At 47.4% G+C, this 18843-nt stretch overlaps 1 protein-coding gene across 1 annotated transcript in view; it reads left to right on the top strand.

Annotated features, from left to right (window-relative positions):
• Positions 1–18843, top strand: part of LOC147730363 (solute carrier family 13 member 2-like) — a 553046-nt gene that overhangs the window by 440330 nt on the left and 93873 nt on the right. The window contains exon 10 of the mRNA XM_086955166.1: positions 12184–12321. Coding sequence (XP_086811292.1) covers positions 12184–12321 — 138 coding nt within the window. The remainder of the gene's footprint in view (positions 1–12183; positions 12322–18843) is intronic.

Here is an 18843-nt window from a genome sequence, read left to right on the forward strand (position 1 = left end):
GACCCCTAGCAACCGTGCCAACACCTCGCAAAGCTCCAGCAGGTACAGATTCCTGCCCATATGGGACAAATGGACCCGTCCCCCCTAAACAGTTCTGAGTCGTAGGACGCTAATGTCCTAATGCCCTATCCTAGAGAAGCCCAGGTGCCTACAGAACCTCACCATCTCCACATTGACCTTCCTCCTTGCCTTGTCAATTGCCTGTGGATGCACTGCGCCCCTCCACACCCGACGCGGCAAAAACTCCATCCACACAACCATACAACCTGACCACCTCCTTTTTATCCCACCCAGATTCCTCTTCATGGCCCTCATAAGCACGAGACCAGTCTCACTCACCATATCGTTTTCTCCCAAATGCAACACTAGGACATCAGGACACCTACCCGCTACCACCATGGTATTGAGAGTGGATACCAGCTCCCGCCACAACATGCCCCCTTTTCCTTTCCAACTTATGTTGAACACATTCAGATTGAACCCCAAATTTGCGCAGAAATAAATGGGTTGTGCCTGCACCTGGGCCCTCCTAACAAAAGAATGCCCCACAATCCAGAACTCCATGTCTCTGGTGAGGGGACCCGAAACAGAACCTAAAAAAGAAACAAACAGTAAGTGCCATGTTCCCCATAGTCACCGCGCGCTTCAAACGCTGGGCGCTTCCCGAATGTACCGCCGATAGCAGTCCGACGACCATCTGCCCAGCCGCATGATATTCCCTCGCCCCTGCCCTTGCCGGTGAGCCTCCGACGCCGCTCCAATCCTGAAAGAGTGGGTGCCAAAGCGCTTCCGTCCAGCCCCAGGCCCTGCAATGCCTTACGCCCGTGGTTCCCAAACTGTGCGCCGCGGCGCCCCGGTGCGCCATTATCAGTTGCCAGGGGCGCCGCGGCACGATGTGTGAAATTGCAGTGGCAGCGCTAGCAATTTAGAAATGACACCTGCATAATAGTGTCAAACCCGCCGCTTTAAGGAAACGGGGATGGAAAGAAAGGGTGAGCTGCAGGGGCTCTTGGAAGGGGGGGAACAACAGCAAGGCTTCATTAACATGCAAATGGTCTTTTAACGACCTGTGAAGTGCTGGGGTGTGGCTGTGTGTGTGCTCTAACAAGAAGAACAGTGTGTGTGTGTGTGTGTGCACCGTTACCGGTGTGCACGAGGCATTCAGTCTCACACCAGGATGCATGCTCTTCAGAGTGCATGTCTAGTGCACTGTTACAGCACATTCCTTTCACCATCACAGTGGATAAATGCTACCTGGTTCTGCTCACTACTGCTGTCTGAGAAGATGTAGGCATGCGCATTTATCTGGCATGTGTTTGAAGAACGTGCCCCTCACAGTGAAGTGTGGTCTCCTGCCTCAGCTGTGCGCCGCCTGAAATCACAGACCCGAGCGGACAGCCGCCTGTCTCCGGACAACCAGGAACCATTGTGCTGGTGGAGCACACGCCAGGTCCCCTCAATGCTTCGCGAGCACAGACCTCTCTTGACGTGTAAGGAGCTGAGGGGCTGCTGAGGGTCAGCTTTGTCCCCTTACTGGTCGCCACATCGGTGGCTGGCTGTGCTTGCAGCACCGGCTGTGAAAGGAACGAGGTCGGTCCTCAGAAGGAGATGCTGATGACTGTCTGAATCACAGCTGCTTTGAAGAGCTGTATGCTGGGATATGTAGTGAGGTACAACTGCTGTAGGGTGCGCAGCTCGTGTAATTAGATGCTTAACATGCTGTCCAGAGCGGATAGCTGCACAATTTTGAAGCGGGTTTTCTTAAGTGATTTGTCTGCTAATCTTCTATAGTCCTTCGAATAGAATATCTCAGTGCCTATATTCAACCATAAATCCAAGCAGAGGCTTTTTTTTCTTTCATGGACATGTCTACTTGATTATCTGAATAAGAAAAAATGGTTCGCCCCCACTGACACCTGGAGTCTGCTTCATGCTGTTCTGTCTAATATAATCTTGGTAATTCAGCTTCTCCTTCTGCTTTATTTCTAATAATATCCCCTCAAGTATCAAGGAGGAAGCCTCTCTGGCCTGGGACCCCAGGATCCAGTCACGGCTGAAGGGCCCAAGGCTTCTGGGGGGAAATGAGTGAAGCTTACATTGTGACATCACAGACAATGACATCACAGGAGGTGCCAGCGATTAACGATTGCCGAAGCTCCTTTGCAAGAAGCAACCTTATTGATGAAGAAAGCAGAAAAACATAAAAAGTCTAAATCATAACCTTGATAAAATAGGTACATATATTTTGAAGTTCTATTTAGAGGAAATACTTCATTATACACAGAGTGGGCAGAAGGGTTTGGCCAAGGTCTCTCCAAGTCCTCTATATTTAAGAAAATTCCCCAATTTTGTTTGATTAGTGTATTATGCCTGTATGTATGTGGTATTAATACAGCACAAACTTAGCCAAATGTCTGCAGACCTCTGTACAGGGCCAAAGCCAAAGACTCAGTCAACATTTGATAGGAGGGGTAGATGGTTGGTGGTCTGTTACTGCATGACGATGTAGTGTGCGGGCTGTCCAGATGGATATGGGGATATTGTTCCAAATCCTTGGTGCATTACCAGCTTTTCATTCCACACCTAAGTATAACATACATGAGCCTTGGTGCCACTTCATCTGCTGCACTACTGATAGCAGTGTGGGGTACCCATTGACATTAAAAAAAAAATGGACTGATGTTACTTGGGGAGGGGCGAGGTTGGTATATTCACCTATACGCAGGAGTAAATGTATATAGCAGTCTCAGGGCGCGAAGGGAGCAGGCATGGAGGGAAGGGGCAGTCTCAGGGCACAAAGGGAGAAGGCATGGAGGGAAGGGGCAGTCTCAGGGCACGAAGGGAGCAGGCATGGATAGAAGGGGGAGTCTCAGGGCACGAAGGGAGCAGACATGGAGGGAAGGGGCAGTCTCAGGGCACAAAGGGAGGAGGCATGGAGGGAAGGGGCTGTCTCAGGGCACAAAGGGAGAAGGCATGGAGGGAAGGGGCAGTCTCAGGGCACAAAGGGAGAAGGCATGGAGGGAAGGGGCAGTCTCATGGCACGAAGGGAGCAGGCATGGATAGAAGGCGGAGTCTCAGGGCACAAAGGGAGAAGGCATGGAGGGAAGGGGCAGTCTCAGGGCACAAAGGGAGCAGGCATGGAGGGAAGGGGCAGTCTCAGGGCACGAAGGGAGCAGGCATGGATAGAAGGGGGAGTCTCAGGGCACAAAGGGAGGAGGCATGGAGGGAAGGGGCAGTCTCAAGGCACGAAGGGAGCAGGCATGGAGGAAAGGGGCAGTCTCAGGGCACGAAGGGAGCAGGCATGGATAGAAGGGGGAGTCTCAGGGCACGAAGAAAGGAGGCATGGAGGGAAGGGGCAGTCTGAGGGCGTGGGGACAGGCATGGACAGAGGGGGCCATCAGAGTGCAACAGGAAGTACTCCAGAGGTCGGGCTTACATCCCCACCCACCCGTCCACCGGTAAAAAAATGGGGGGGAGCCACGGCCAACTGCGAATTAGGGCAAGGGAGCCACGGGTCAAAAAAGTTTGGGAACCACTGCCTTACGCGAAACCGCCAGAAGCTGTGCACCCGACAGCCGTCCGCATGCCGAAAACATCCCCCTCTAAACGCCCGCCGCTCTCAGTCGCAAGCCCCATCTCACTGGGCACCCACCTTCTGATGCGCCCGTCGACAATGCAACCCACCGGCCTACCCCCATCTGATCCGTCTTCGCTCTCCTCAACCACAAGTGTACCTCCCTCTCCCTGAACGACACCTCTGACCATTGTAACGCCGCATCTGTCCGCACACCCAGCAACTCCAAAACCCTAAAGGCTCACACAAACATCCATGCCATCAGGGCGGCGAACAAACAGGCCTCCCCGGTGGTGAAACACACACCTGGCAATGCATCGATGACCTGCACCAGCAACCCCGGTGACAACGGCTGGTGGACCCTGCACCTTCTCCCGCATGCGAGACCCAAGCTCCCCCACCGACGGCGCATACGCCCCCAACAACTTGCCCATGAACGCTATCCCCGCCAGTTTGCCCGCAATCGTGACCTGCGTGAGACCCTTGTCAATTAAATCCAAAATGCATTGCACCACGTCCTCCTGTCTGTCCCCTTTCGTGTCCCGCCTCCGCGCCCCGGACGCCAAGAAATCTTCCCAAGCAGTCAAGTACATCACCTTGATCGACACCGCCGAGGACCCTAGAACCAGCTGCAACATCCTGTGTTGCCTACGTACCACATCTGAGGGGGAATGCTGGTCGGCTCCCGGTCTGCGACCTTGGCTAAGCCACGGAATCTCCCCCACTGCAAACAAGGCAAAGCATCCGCAATCTCATTGTCGACCCAGGGTACATGCACTGCACGGAAAGCTATGTCAAAGCGCAAGCAGCCCAGCACAAACACACGCAGTAGCTTCAACACCTGTACATCTTTTGCCGACTGCCGATTGACCACCTCCATCACCGCCATGTTGTTCACATGAAAAGTTACCCTCCTGTGTGCCAGCAGCTCCCCCCACACTGCCACTGCCACTACCAAGGGAAAGAGCTTGAGGAAGGCGATACTCCTGCCCCCCCGGCCACTCTGGGAGCAACTTTTCCACGCACCATCCCCCCTGCCAGTACAATCCAAAACCATTGCTCCCCGCTGCGTCTGAGAAGATCTGCATGTCCCACACCAGTGCCTTCCCCAACTGCATGGGGATTTCATTGAAATGCTGCAAGATAAAACGCCACATCCGTAAATCCTCTTTGACTCCCGCGGGGGACCGGTTGTGGTGATGCGGCGGGTGCCACCCCACAAGGCCCTGGCCAGTCTTCTGCAAAAAGTCCTCCCCACGCCTACAACTCTGCAAGCGAAATTGAGGTGGCCCAACAACACCTGAATCACCAAGACTGTAACCTTGGGTTGTGCCAACATTCCTTCCAGCAGCTCCAGCATGTGCTGCTTCTTATCCACTGATAACCGGGCCTCCATTGCCACCGAGTCCAGTTCAATCCCCAAAAAAGACAGCGCCGCTCTTGGTCCCACTGTTTTCTCCGGAGCCAGTGGCAACCCCAACTTCCCCATGAGCTCTTGGAACCTGTCCAGCGCCTCCTGGCAGTCCACAGAACCGGGGGAGCCGACAAGAAAAAAGTCATCCAGGTAGTGTGTAACACCTTGGTGACCCGTCTGTTCCATAAACAGCCACTGCAGGAATGTGCTGAAGCATTCAAAAAGTGCGCAGGACATCGAGCAGCCTATTGGCAGTGCTTTGTCCACGTACCAGCGGCCGTCAAACTGAATTCCTAGTAGGCCCCAATCGTCTGGATGGACTTGGAGCAGCCGGAAAGCCGACTTGATGTCGCACTTTGCCATCCTTGCCGTTGCGCCCGCCGCCACTACCAATGCCATGGCCGCATCAACGGAGGAATACGAGACCGTAGTCTCCCACTCGTTGATGAAATCGTTCACTGAGCCCCCTTCGGGCCAGGACAGGTGCTGTATCAGCCGAAACTGCCCTCTCTCTTTCTTTGGCACGACCACTACCGGGGAGACAGTGAGCTCCTCCAACGGCCAATCCTCAAAAGGACCCGCCATGCGGCCCTCGCACACCTCCTTCTCTACTTTGCCCTGCACCACCTCCTGGTATTCTCTGGCGGACTTCAAGTTGTCGGCCCACCTCCGCCGCCTGGGGCCCTCATACCCCAAGCGGAACCTGTCTCAGAACCCTACCTGCAAACATTTGGCAGGCCCCGCGTCGGGGTAATCGCGTAGCACCGCCACCAGCCGATCTACCTTAACCGGCGTAAGAGCCCTTGCACCCAGGACCCTTATCACCTCTGCCAACCCTGGCTGCCTGCCGGGAACTCGCCCGCTGACCACCTGCTGCCACTCTCTGACCCCCTTTTGATGTGCCTGCCAAGTCCTAGCACCTGACCAGGGGGTGTCCATACTTCCCGCAGCCGGAACATTAATGCCGGAAATGGCAATGCTCCTGCATACACAAACACTTGTTGTAATCCCAACAAGGGCCTGCATTGCCGGACTGGCCTTTGGTCCCAGCCCCCACCCCTCCCCGGGTGGGCCGGCCCTGAAAGGGCTGATAAATTATGGGCAGTCCACTCGCTGTAAAAATGGTCTTCCCCGAACCCGCGAACCCCATCGTGTGTTGCCAAAGGTCAGCATCTAACTCACCCCATTTTGCCTCCGGGTCCCAGTTTATCCGCGCTCTGAACTCTTCATCATACTGCACCCAGGCAGACCCGCCCCCGTGATCTGGGCCTTCCGGATGACGTCCATGTATTTAAACAAGGACACTGACCGCTCCGGGAACTTCTCACAGTACACGCTTGCAAAAATTGAGAAGGCCGCCATCCTGTTCTCTATTGTGAGTTGCATTTTCGGCCTATTCTGGAGTTTGTACTCCTCCTCCTTCGAACCCTCCTTCGCCCGCACCTCCCGATGAAGTAACTTAAGAATCTCCACGTACTCCCCCTTCCAAATCTGTTCTTTCGTGGCCAGCATCAAGTGCGCCCCCAGCGGCTTCGTAACCCCCATATACGGAAGCTTCTTAATTTTTAGCTCCATACTCTCCGGCTTAGCGACATCCTCGTCGGCTGCGCCCGCGTCTGCTAATCCTGCCGCGCCAGAGGGCCCAGTCACCCCTGCCCCTTTTGCCCCGTCAAGTGCCACCGTGGCTGCCCCGCCAGTGTCTCTGCCCGCCAGCACCTGGAGCACCACATCCAGCCCCACCCCCTTGTCTGTCACATACTTTCCTTTACACAGCCACACACCCCCAACCCCCTTATCCCCCCACCCCCACCGATATCAAACATGCTGCTGCTCGCGTACCTCTCACCAATACATCCACCGGCCGTCCACCACCATGCCGATCCACGATGCCGGTCTCGGCTCCCAACTAGATGCCCGGGCTGTCCGCTCTTGCTGGCCCCATGACCTCTGCAAAACACTATCAACAACATTATTGCGCCCCCCTCTGCCCTCGCCATCCCTCAATTGCCCTTCCTCCAAGCTATCCTCATCCTCCACCACTTGCACAAAACCTGCGCCACACCCCCGTCCGGTCGGCGGCACCGACCGCCCCCTTCCAGCCGCATTAAACAAAATGCGTGTGTTGCTCCTCCACCGGTGAGACTCCCCAGGCCGCTGGTGCCCCATGGGTGCTGGGGTCGGCGAGCCCGCCTCCGGCCTTCTTGTGCCGGCCGCGACGGGATCCCCTCACGGGGGGCCCGCTTGGGCTTCCCCTCCCCCCATTGCCCCTCCCACAGTGATAGGCCACTCCTCTCTCGCCGCCGGGGAGCGCTCTTTGCGCTGCCCCACCGAGGCACCCTCGCACACACTCCTGGCTCCCCTGCCTGCACCATGATGGGGAAAGCGCTCCTCGCATCTCCCCGCAGTTTACTCTCTGCAGCTTGCCCAGGCCCGCCTGTTCGCGCACCTGAGGGCCCGGGCGGAGGTGCGACCTCCGCCCCAGACCCCCCCACCCGCACTTCCAAGACCGCCCCGAAGCAGGGGGTGGTCCAACTCCACCATGGCCGACCCCGACGGCAAACCCCCAGATCGCCCCCACCGCAAACGCCTCCCCTGGCCCCCCGCTCCTCCCTCACCCCCAGTCCCGCTCCCCATGATCCCACTCGGCCCTTCCTCACGGCCCGGGGGCCTTACCTGGGTCTATGCCAGCTTCCGGGCCCGCAAGCAGGCCAGGACGGCCGCCACCACCCCAGCAGATGCGCTCCGCACCGGCCATCCCCACCCAGGGGCCCACAAGGAGGTCCATGCGCCCTGCCTCACTGAGCAGGCGTATGGCCTCCAAAACACTGAAATCTTCGGCTGCCATCACTCTAACTACCCGAAGGTACGCAAAAACGCCACAAAGCCCGACAAATCACCACCAAAACCTCAACAAAAACCTCTCCTGAAGCGCTCCCAACCACCAGGTTACCAAACCTAAAATGGTGGCTCGGCTGGCGCTGATAACCCTTATAAACCTTTGGGCTTTCTTATATACTTGGGCTGCTTTTGGGCTATCCCAAAGCAGCCCAAAACTGCATAAAATGGCCATCGCCATCTCACCCCCTCCCCCTCCCAATCTGCCCAGGGGGCAGACCTCGAGGCTCGGCTGCCCCCCAAAACCCCCTTGTTTTCAGGGAAGCACTCCAAGCTGTGCTAGAAAGACGCCGACTGCACGTTTGACATGCTCTACAGGAAAAGCGCACAACAACCAACATTCTAGCACGTCATAATTTGGAGCTGGGTGCCGAAGGGAAAAGATCGAGGGATGACGGAATATGGCAGGAACACACGGGACACAAAGAGACAAAAGAGAAGAGTGCCTCTGCGGTGTGACCCGTTTCCTTCGCTCTTGCCAAACGAACCGGTAAGCCAGCACCCAAGAAGATCAAAAGTTGGCTGTCAACTAAAATGCAGGACTTCTTTGACACGCAGGAAGATCCAAGATTTATAGAGGTTTCCCTATTGCACAGCACAGATCCGCAATTGTACCACGGTGATAGAATTCACCTCAAAGACACCAGGACCAACGTCTCACTGGTGACAATGCGAAGATGACCCTATCAAGACACCTCAAAGGAAATTCGGAGGAGCACTGAACTGTCAGCTGTACACCCCTGGAACCAGGCAAGGGTGCTGCACACATGGATGGAGATCTTGAAAGGTCAAACCCGTCGCCAAATTTGAAGTGATAACACGCAGACAGGTAAGTGTAAGAGCACTAGGTTTAATGACCATTCATCTCCACAGGTTCCAGGGAATGTCACAGCTGACCATGGATTTCAAACAGCAACATTCCATAGCTCAAGAGATGACATCACAGCTTGGACAATCAGGTTAACTGATTACTACAGTTCTCCTCCAAGAAACATTGGAACAAAATGGCTCAAATATTGTACATAAAATTCTCACTCTGACTCAATCATACTCACTTACTGACACTTAATCCCACTCACCGCATGTCACTGACTTTGCTTTCTCTTTCCATCACAATATCACCACACCATTTTCTTTTCCATCTAAATGTTAGCACTCAGCACATTAATTACAAAAAACTTTATTCATGTATTTGTCACATAGCACTGCGTGGTGGTTAGGAGTGATTCTCTGAGATTTTCATTACATCTATTGCAGCCTTGAGAAAGCCCTGGTCCCGATGACCAAGTAAGGGCGAAACACTTGTCGGCTGTTGAATGTTTCAAATCAAATCCTGTAACGTCTTGAACAAATGATGAAAACTCAAAAACTATGAATAAAACCAAAACAAATAATCATCACTTGAAACCTTGAAGCATTCTTAAATTACTAACATTTAATCGGGATGGCATCCTCCCACCAAAAGAGAAATGACAATAACACCCAGGAAGAGAATCTTTGGGCCTACCTTCTTAAACAGTACTCTACACACATAAATGGCAGCTGTACATATATTTGAAAACATTTTTTGTACTAACCTCAGCTGCAGCAGTCTTGTTCCATTCCTGGTGTTTCAATAATATTACTGTAACAGTGAATAATTAGGCCTTATTGGCTATTAGTATGAATACTATTTGGCAGGAAACCATGAGAACAGAGCCCCGATGCCGATAAGGATGAGTAGCTCCCTTCTTTATGGCACTGATTTTCTCTGAGGCCAAGGTTCATAAAGGCAGTGCCAGTGGCTGCAAGGGGCAGGTCAAGGGCCAGCTGGGACCCATAAATGAAGTCCATGTTGCGATCCTCTGGAAACACGGCCCGGGGGCCTTACCTGGGTCTATGCCAGCTTCCGGGCCCGCAAGCAGGCCAGGACGGCCGCCACCACCCCAGCAGATGCGCTCCGCACCGGCCATCCCCACCCGGGGGCCCACAAGGAGGTCCATGCGCCCTGCCTCACTGAGCAGGCGTATGGCCTCCAAAACACAGAAATCTTCGGCTGCCATCACTCTAACTACCCGAAGGTACGCAAAAACTCCACAAAGCCCGACAAATCACCACCAAAACCTCGACAAAAACCTCTCCTGAAGCGCTCCCAACCACCAGGTTACCAAACCTAAAATGGTGGCTCGGCTGGCGCTGATAACCCTTATAAACCTTTGGGCTTTCTTATATACTTGGGCTGCTTTTGGGCTATCCCAAAGCAGCCCAAAACTGCATAAAATGGCCATCGCCATCTCACCCCCTCCCCCTCCCAATCTGCCCAGGGGGCAGACCTCGAGGCTCGGCTGCCCCCCAAAACCCCCTTGTTGTCAGGGAAGCACTCCAAGCTGTGCTAGAAAGACGCCGACTGCACGTTTGACATGCTCTACAGGAAAAGCGCACAACAACCAACATTCTAGCACGTCATAATTTGGAGCTGGGTGCCGAAGGGAAAAGATCGAGGGATGACGGAATATGGCAGGAACACACGGGACACAAAGAGACAAAAGAGAAGAGTGCCTCTGCGGTGTGACCCGTTTCCTTCGCTCTTGCCAAACGAACCGGTAAGCCAGCACCCAAGAAGATCAAAAGTTGGCTGTCAACTAAAATGCAGGACTTCTTTGACACGCAGGAAGATCCAAGATTTATAGAGGTTTCCCTATTGCACAGCACAGATCCGCAATTGTACCACGGTGATAGAATTCACCTCAAAGACACCAGGACCAACGTCTCACTGGTGACAATGCGAAGATGACCCTATCAAGACACCTCAAAGGAAATTCGGAGGAGCACTGAACTGTCAGCTGTACACCCCTGGAACCAGGCAAGGGTGCTGCACACATGGATGGAGATCTTGAAAGGTCAAACCCGTCGCCAAATTTGAAGTGATAACACGCAGACAGGTAAGTGTAAGAGCACTAGGTTTAATGACCATTCATCTCCACAGGTTCCAGGGAATGTCACAGCTGACCATGGATTTCAAACAGCAACATTCCATAGCTCAAGAGATGACATCACAGCTTGGACAATCAGGTTAACTGATTACTACAGTTCTCCTCCAAGAAACATTGGAACAAAATGGCTCAAATATTGTACATAAAATTCTCACTCTGACTCAATCATACTCACTTACTGACACTTAATCCCACTCACCGCATGTCACTGACTTTGCTTTCTCTTTCCATCACAATATCACCACACCATTTTCTTTTCCATCTAAATGTTAGCACTCAGCACATTAATTACAAAAAACTTTATTCATGTATTTGTCACATAGCACTGAGTGGTGGTTAGGAGTGATTCTCTGAGATTTTCATTACATCTATTGCAGCCTTGAGAAAGCCCTGGTCCCGATGACCAAGTAAGGGCGAAACACTTGTCGGCTGTTGAATGTTTCAAATCAAATCCTGTAACGTCTTGAACAAATGATGAAAACTCAAAAACTATGAATAAAACCAAAACAAATAATCATCACTTGAAACCTTGAAGCATTCTTAAATTACTAACATTTAATCGGGATGGCATACTCCCACCAAAAGAGAAATGACAATAACACCCAGGAAGAGAATCTTTGGGCCTGCCTTCTTAAACAGTACTCTACACACATAAATGGCAGCTGTACATATATTTGAAAACATTTTTTGTACTAACCTCAGCTGCAGCAGTCTTGTTCCATTCCTGGTGTTTCAATAATATTACTGTAACAGTGAATAATTAGGCCTTATTGGCTATTAGTATGAATACTATTTGGCAGGAAACCATGAGAACAGAGCCCCGATGCCGATAAGGATGAGTAGCTCCCTTCTTTATGGCACTGATTTTCTCTGAGGCCAAGGTTCGTAAAGGCAGTGCCAGTGGCTGCAAGGGGCAGGTCAAGGGCCAGCTGGGACCCATAAATGAAGTCCATGTTGCGATCCTCTGGAAACAGTGAAAGAAAAAAGACTGTCATATTACAGGGAAGTGGATGTTTAACAGAGGTGCACTACTGAGAAGTAACCACCCACAACACAAGGAGATAAGCCAACTAGGGTGTTCATGGTGATTGCATGGTGTGATGTGGATGTAATAGTGAAGCACTATTTTGCATATGAAGCAAATACATGACTTGCTGACAGTCTAAGCACTACAAGGTGCATTGGAGAATGGGGAATGATGCATAACTGCATTGCAGATGGTGGCTAATATATTTAGTTCTGCAAGGAAGCATGTGCTCATGAGTTTGGTTTTCAGGTGATTCTTGAAAAAGTTCTCATTTGTCCTTTTCTCTTTTACTGTTGCCTAGGCTAAGGTTATCCAGATCCATCCTTTGTACATTATGGTGCCAGGCACCCTGTCAGCATCCCTGGCATTCATGCTGCCATCAGCATCACCTGCTAATGCAATCGTCTTCAGCAATGGATATCTCAAAGTCACTGATATGGTGAGTATCTGAGCGTCCTCCTATCAACACAGAGCTATACATATGCACATGTGCAATAAAACCGCCAACTTAAGGCATGCATACTCTGATGTCAGTCGTTACTTCTCTTTTGACTAACTCTATTAAAATCACTTTTTTAAATCCATGGCATAATACAGACATTAGGCACTTTATACTCTGACTTTTTAGTAATTGAGCTTTAACAATTGCTATGCATCCAACCCAATTGTAGTGGATTTTACAGTGCTTTTTTTGTGTGTTATTTTTTGGGGGATATCACATGTATGTTTCTGTTGGATAGCCCTATCATGATTTATTGTTTTTTTAATATAGGTTTTACTTTGCTTTTCCATAATAGATTTTAAACATTTAAAGTGTTAAAAAGTTCATCGCAGACTGTGACTTCTACTCTTAGGTATTATGTATTAGTCACGTTAGGGGGCATCGCAAGGGCAGACTTCTGCTCTTTGTATGACATGCCTTTTAAATGTTTTATAGTGTTATTGTTTTAATTAACACTGAAATCTAGTACCACTCTGGAAGAAGCATGGGTTCATGGGCTTAGGCACCTACCAGCAGAATGCACCCAGGAAAATGTATAGATAAAGGCAGGTATTAAATTAATTTGAAATGTTGCCAGTGCATGCCGTAAGAGCCAACCATGGGCCCTGTTTCTTGAGATTCATTTAAGATGGCAGTGCTTTTGTTGAAAAATGCGGTACCTAATTGGTTCACTATCAGCTTTGGAGTTCAGGTGCGGGTGCTTTTTGTCTTTACTCTTTATTATGGGGCTGAAAATTATTTCTATTAACGTAAATGGCCTAAACAATAAGAAAAAAATGAGAGCAATAGAATTATGGGCCAAAACGCAACAACCTGATGTGATTCTATTACAAGAGACCCATATACCTAGGTTAAAAATTGAGCAATTCTCTATGTTTAAAAGCTGGGCTTCTTGTAGAGTATTCTCTTCATGTTCAGAGTCACAGAGGGGAGTGGCGTTATTTGTTAGTAAAAAATTAGAGGCCCAGCTGGGTCAAGTGGAACAAGGGGGGTCGGGCCGTTGGTGCTGGGCCACCTGTGTGATCACAAATAGAACTAATCCTGTTACGTTAGTGAGTTTTTATGCTCCAACAGAGGATTCACCAGAGATATATGAGGAGTTTTTTCATTCTTTGTTGATGGTCAAGGGTGAGATTATTATTGGTGGGGATTTCAACATTACAATGAACAGAGAGCTGGATTCATCCAGCAAATCGAAGACACAACTTAAGCCTAAATCTCTTAGGGCTATTAAGAATAATATGTTGCTATTTAACCTGTGGGACCCTTGGCGTAATCAAAATCCGCATAAAAAAGAATATACTTGTTGGTCGGGTAGATTTAAATCCTCCTCACGAATTGATTTTTTTCTAATTACACGTCAAATCATTTTTTCTAAACAGACGTTGCTTCACAACGGGTTCTCGGATCATGCTATGATTATTATGTAACTGGGATTGGTAGATAGGGCAAGAACCCCTAAACGTTGGGTCTTTAATAAAAAATATTTGACTGATGACACTTGGGTGGAGGCTATTAAAACTGAGATATCAGCCTTTTTTTCGGAATATGGGAACTGCCCCCCTCAATTATGTGTGGGACTCTTTTAAGGCATATATTCGCGGACTGGTGATTGGTAGAGATGCAGCAGATTTTTCAGCAGTTAAGAATAAAATTAAACTGCTCCAACAAAAAATTCAGGCTCTGACTGTACTCAGGCAACAAAATTCTGCTAGATCGGTTCAAGATCAATTACATGCGGCCAAAAGTGAGCTCTCTCAGGAGCTTTATACTCAGAGTGATGAGATTTTTCGCAAGAGCTCACAAAAAATTTATGAAGAGAGTAACTTTACTGGCAAACTCCTGGCGTGGCAGGCCAGAGAGCAAGCCTCGTCTAATCTTATACACTATCTATATTCTCCAGACACTCTTAGGGATACATCGGTTCCAGCTGAAATTGGAGAAATAATGGTCGCACACTATAGAAGGATCTATAATACTCAATCGACAATAGATTATCAAAAATGATTGAATTATCTGCAAAAGTACTCTCTTCCCACTCTTTCCTCTGCAGATCAAATTAGTATGGCAACTCCATTCACTAGAGAGGAAGTAGAGAAAGTTGTACAACAGCTTCCACTAGGGAAAGTAGCCGGACCGGATGGGTTTCCCTCAGAGTTTTTAAAAGTTTTTTTTACTTCCTTCTTAGATGTTTTCGTCCAATTACAATAGTAAGTTTTCTTAAAAAAGGTAAATCCCCCCAACGATCCAAATTCTTATAGACCCATCACGCTACTGAACACAGATTACAAAATTACCACTAAATAATTATCTACAAGATTTAACTCTTTTTCTTCAGATCTGATTCACGCAGACCAGAATGGCTTTGTTGCCGGCAGGCAGCTGTTGACTGACACTCATTTTTTAGCAGAGGCTTTGGATATTTTTGAGTCACGTAAGATCCCCGCTTTAATTTTATTATTTGATGCTGAAAAAGCTTTTGATTTGGTGGTATGGGAGACACTTTTTATTATTTTACAGCACTTCGCTATCCCTAAGGTAATTATAAATTTGATTCAGAGTCTTTATTTAGGGGCTAGGGCTAATATCATAATCAATGCCGAGTCTGTGGGGCTAGTATCGGTTAAACGCGGTACTAGACAAGGCTGCCCACTGTCTCTGGTTTTATTTGCTTTTTTTATTGAACCCTTAGCAACTGCAATTAGGAAAGCTCCTCTTTTATTCCCCCCTATTAATTTGATGCCTAAAATCAAACTTTATGCAGACGATATAATTTTGTTAATTAAGCCGGAAATGCAATGTCAATCTCATGCACTTCAAATATTTGAAGAGTTTGAGGCGCTAGGGGGCTATAGGATAAACAAAAAAAAAACGAAATCCTAGTTTGCGGGGGTATTAATCCTGTAATTCACCCTGATTTAAGATCATGCATTAATAACAAACCGAAAAGATATTTGGGGGTTATGTTCTCTCCCGCAGTTTCAGATCTTTACAGCTTGAATTTTATCCCATTGTTGCAGAAGGTACGAGCAATGTTCGAAAGATGGAATCCTCTACCATTAACTATTATTGGTCGGGTCGCATTAATTAAGATGTCGGTCCTTTCTTTATTTAATTTTTTACTTTCAACCATACCTTGTGCTCTGCCGGGATCATTTTTCTCCAAAGCTGAAGCCTTGTTTTCTTCCTTTATTTGGGCCAAAAAGACGCCTCGTATTGCCTTGAATACTTTATTCGAAGATAACAACCTTAAAGACTAATATAATGCATATTTTGCTCAATTCATGACCAGATTCAAGGATAACAATCAGCAACTTTTTATAAATTTTTTCATTGATTTGATTTGCGAAGAAACCCAGATTCCCTCCCCACTTAAATTATTTAAATCACAAAAAACAGTCAGGTATAAGGTGCTGCACTGGTTTTTTAAGAGACGTACAGCACTCCTAAAGAGATACTCCCTTTCATTTCTCAGTACATCCTCTTCCCTCTGCTGGGCTTTCTCATTCTTCGGAGTGGATATTAGCATGGATCTGCTAGAAAAATGGCAGAAGATAGGGTTTAAGATGTTAAGCGATTATATGAAAGATGGCGCTTGGATTAGGATGTCTGATATGTCAACCCTGGTTCAAGGTAATTTCCTATTGCTGGGATCATATAAGCTGATTTATGGAGTTTTGATCCAACTAGACCCTTCACTCCTTTCTTCCCCTGCTCCGTTATTCAATGATTTATTCTGTTTAATACGAGAAAGAAAGCCGGGGGAGTGGAAACGATGCTTAACCGCAAATAGGGACCGGGATTTATGTCTAAAAGCAACCAATAAGTGGCAAGGGCAGAAAAATATGGTATTAACCCCTGCTATATGGAAGAGAATTAATGTTCAGAATTTTTCTGTTTTAAGAGGTGCCAATTGGTGCAGAATGCTGTTTTTTAGTAAATGGCTTCTGTACTTCACTCCGGCAATGGTTAGTAAAATGTATCCTAACTGCTCTTCCAACTATTATAGATGTCTGCATTATAACCCTGCTGATTGGTCTCATGTTGTTGCTCATTGTTCTAAAATTGTACCTTTCTGGAAAGAAATATTTGCATATATACAAAACCAGTGTAAAATATCAATTTCGGTTAATGTTAAATTGATTTTGTTTGGATTTGATCCTGAATTGATGTTACAGAGGCAACTAGTTAAACTAATACATATAGCTATGGCTGTAGCGAGATCGCTAATTCTTCAGAACTGGCATTCACAATATTGCCCCAATCTACATGAATGATGCTATAAAATGCAAAAAGTCAGAATTAGTGAATATTTGTATGCTCAAAGAGTTGGGGCGACTCGTAAATTGGAGAAAATCTGGGGTTCGTACTTCGATTCTAACTGATTCAAATTGATTATGTTGTTTTTTTTTCTTTCTTTTTTCTGTGTTTAACCTTCATGAGATGGCCTTATGTGTGGCTTCTGAATTTGTTTTGGTATCTGTATATTTTGGCTAGCATATGATATGTTGGTGTTTGATTTTGCTTGATTATCCAAGACTTCAATAAAAACAATTTAAAAAAAAAAGAGATGGCATTCTTCGATTCCTAAAAACCCTGAGACATTGCCAGAACCTCTGAAGGGTGGCAACTTACCCCCTCATTCTTGGCAATTCCAATTCGTAACTGAAATTAACAATATTTTGAACCCATATTGACATTAGCTTCCAAGAGATGAAAGGAGCACCATCGTGATTATCATAAAAAGCACTGCTGGAGGTTTTTCTAAAGAATTCAAATACTATTTTGATCAAAAAAGAAAATCAAACTCAGAAAAGATATACAAATATTGAGCAGTAGAATTTAGATACAATATGCTTGCTAATATACTACATAAAAATATAAAAGCTTACCTATACCTGACAAGAAAGTATGAATATCTGTCAGAAAAATATAGAACCTTGCTATACATCACTGATGACATGATCCGTGTGGAAATATGATGCACATCCTCACACTCTAATATAACCTTTGGTAAACCCACTGTTAAATACAGACTACCATTTTCTAAATCATTGACACACCAATACCAGTTACTACATACACACTCACTGATTCCTTAGTCTACACACACATCCACTCATTCATTCATACAATCACTCATTCATGCAGTCACTCATAAATACAACACTATCATCTGCACTCATACACCTATACAGACACTCATACACCGCCACTCATCCATGCAGTTACTCACACACCTAGTCAGTCCTGCTAAGAATCAATCACACTCGCATTTATTCATTTATACAATTATACAAACACCACCTCACTTATTCATACTGATACTAACACATACTTAATCTCTTATATAATCAGTGATACAAGTACACACTCATCCATACAGGCAGTCTCACAATCACTGACTATCATGTATAGTCATTTATATCCTACAACTCTCACCTTCACTGACTTTTACATATGTACTTACTTTGACATGTACCACTGGGACATCCATTCACTCACCAACACATCCATACACACACTCACGCAACCGTACAGCTGTTTCCATATGCATTCTTGAACCCATACGACCAGTGAATCAACCACTCACACATCTATGCACAGAGTCACACACCTCCCACCCATCCACACACACACTCAATCTCCCAATAAAATACTCAGACAACCAATCAATAACCTATATTTACACTCATGTAGCTACTGACCAACCCATGCAGCAGCTTGCACAACAACAGACAGACTGATACAGACATTCACACTGTTTAGTCACTAACCCATGCATTCAGTAAGAGACATTTAATCACTCACTTATACAGTCAGTCACGCATCTACTAAATCCTCCATCCAGACACTTATACACCCACTCATTCTTCAATACACCTTGGAATATACATAAAACATATTTAAACTTTACAGAAAGACACAGTCACTGGATGGTGTCATCAGTTATGTGATTTGAGATGTCATCAGTGATGTCATCAGTGATGTCACTGACCATGTCATGAATGATGTAATATGTGACTTCATGGGCAGTGCATTGCGAGTGAGTGAGTTATAGTTAGCTGAACTAACTATAACAGTGGAATTTCTATGGTTTTGTAAGTAAAGTGTCCAGCAAATGTCCAGCTACCTATAACGTCCCATATACGTATATGCACACCAATTACATATATATATATTACCTACTGGCGGTCGCCAGTAGGTATATATAGTTAGGATTTTTTCCCTATGGGATTTCTGAAAATTCTATGTCTAATAACTTTGGCGTTTGTGGACGGAATTGGCTGAAATTTTCAGGAAAATGGCACATTTTGTTTCTGAGCAGCCCCTGAAAATTTGGGGGGGGGGGTTCGGCAAGGGGGGGCCGAGAAAAAAACGCGTTTTTCTCATGTTAATTTCCATAGGGTGGTTGGCCTAACTTTTAGCCCGAACGGCTGAATGGATTTGCACGAAACT

This window comes from Lissotriton vulgaris, chromosome 2_1 (assembly GCF_964263255.1).
Source record: "Lissotriton vulgaris chromosome 2_1, aLisVul1.2, whole genome shotgun sequence".
NCBI lineage: Eukaryota > Metazoa > Chordata > Amphibia > Caudata > Salamandridae > Lissotriton > Lissotriton vulgaris.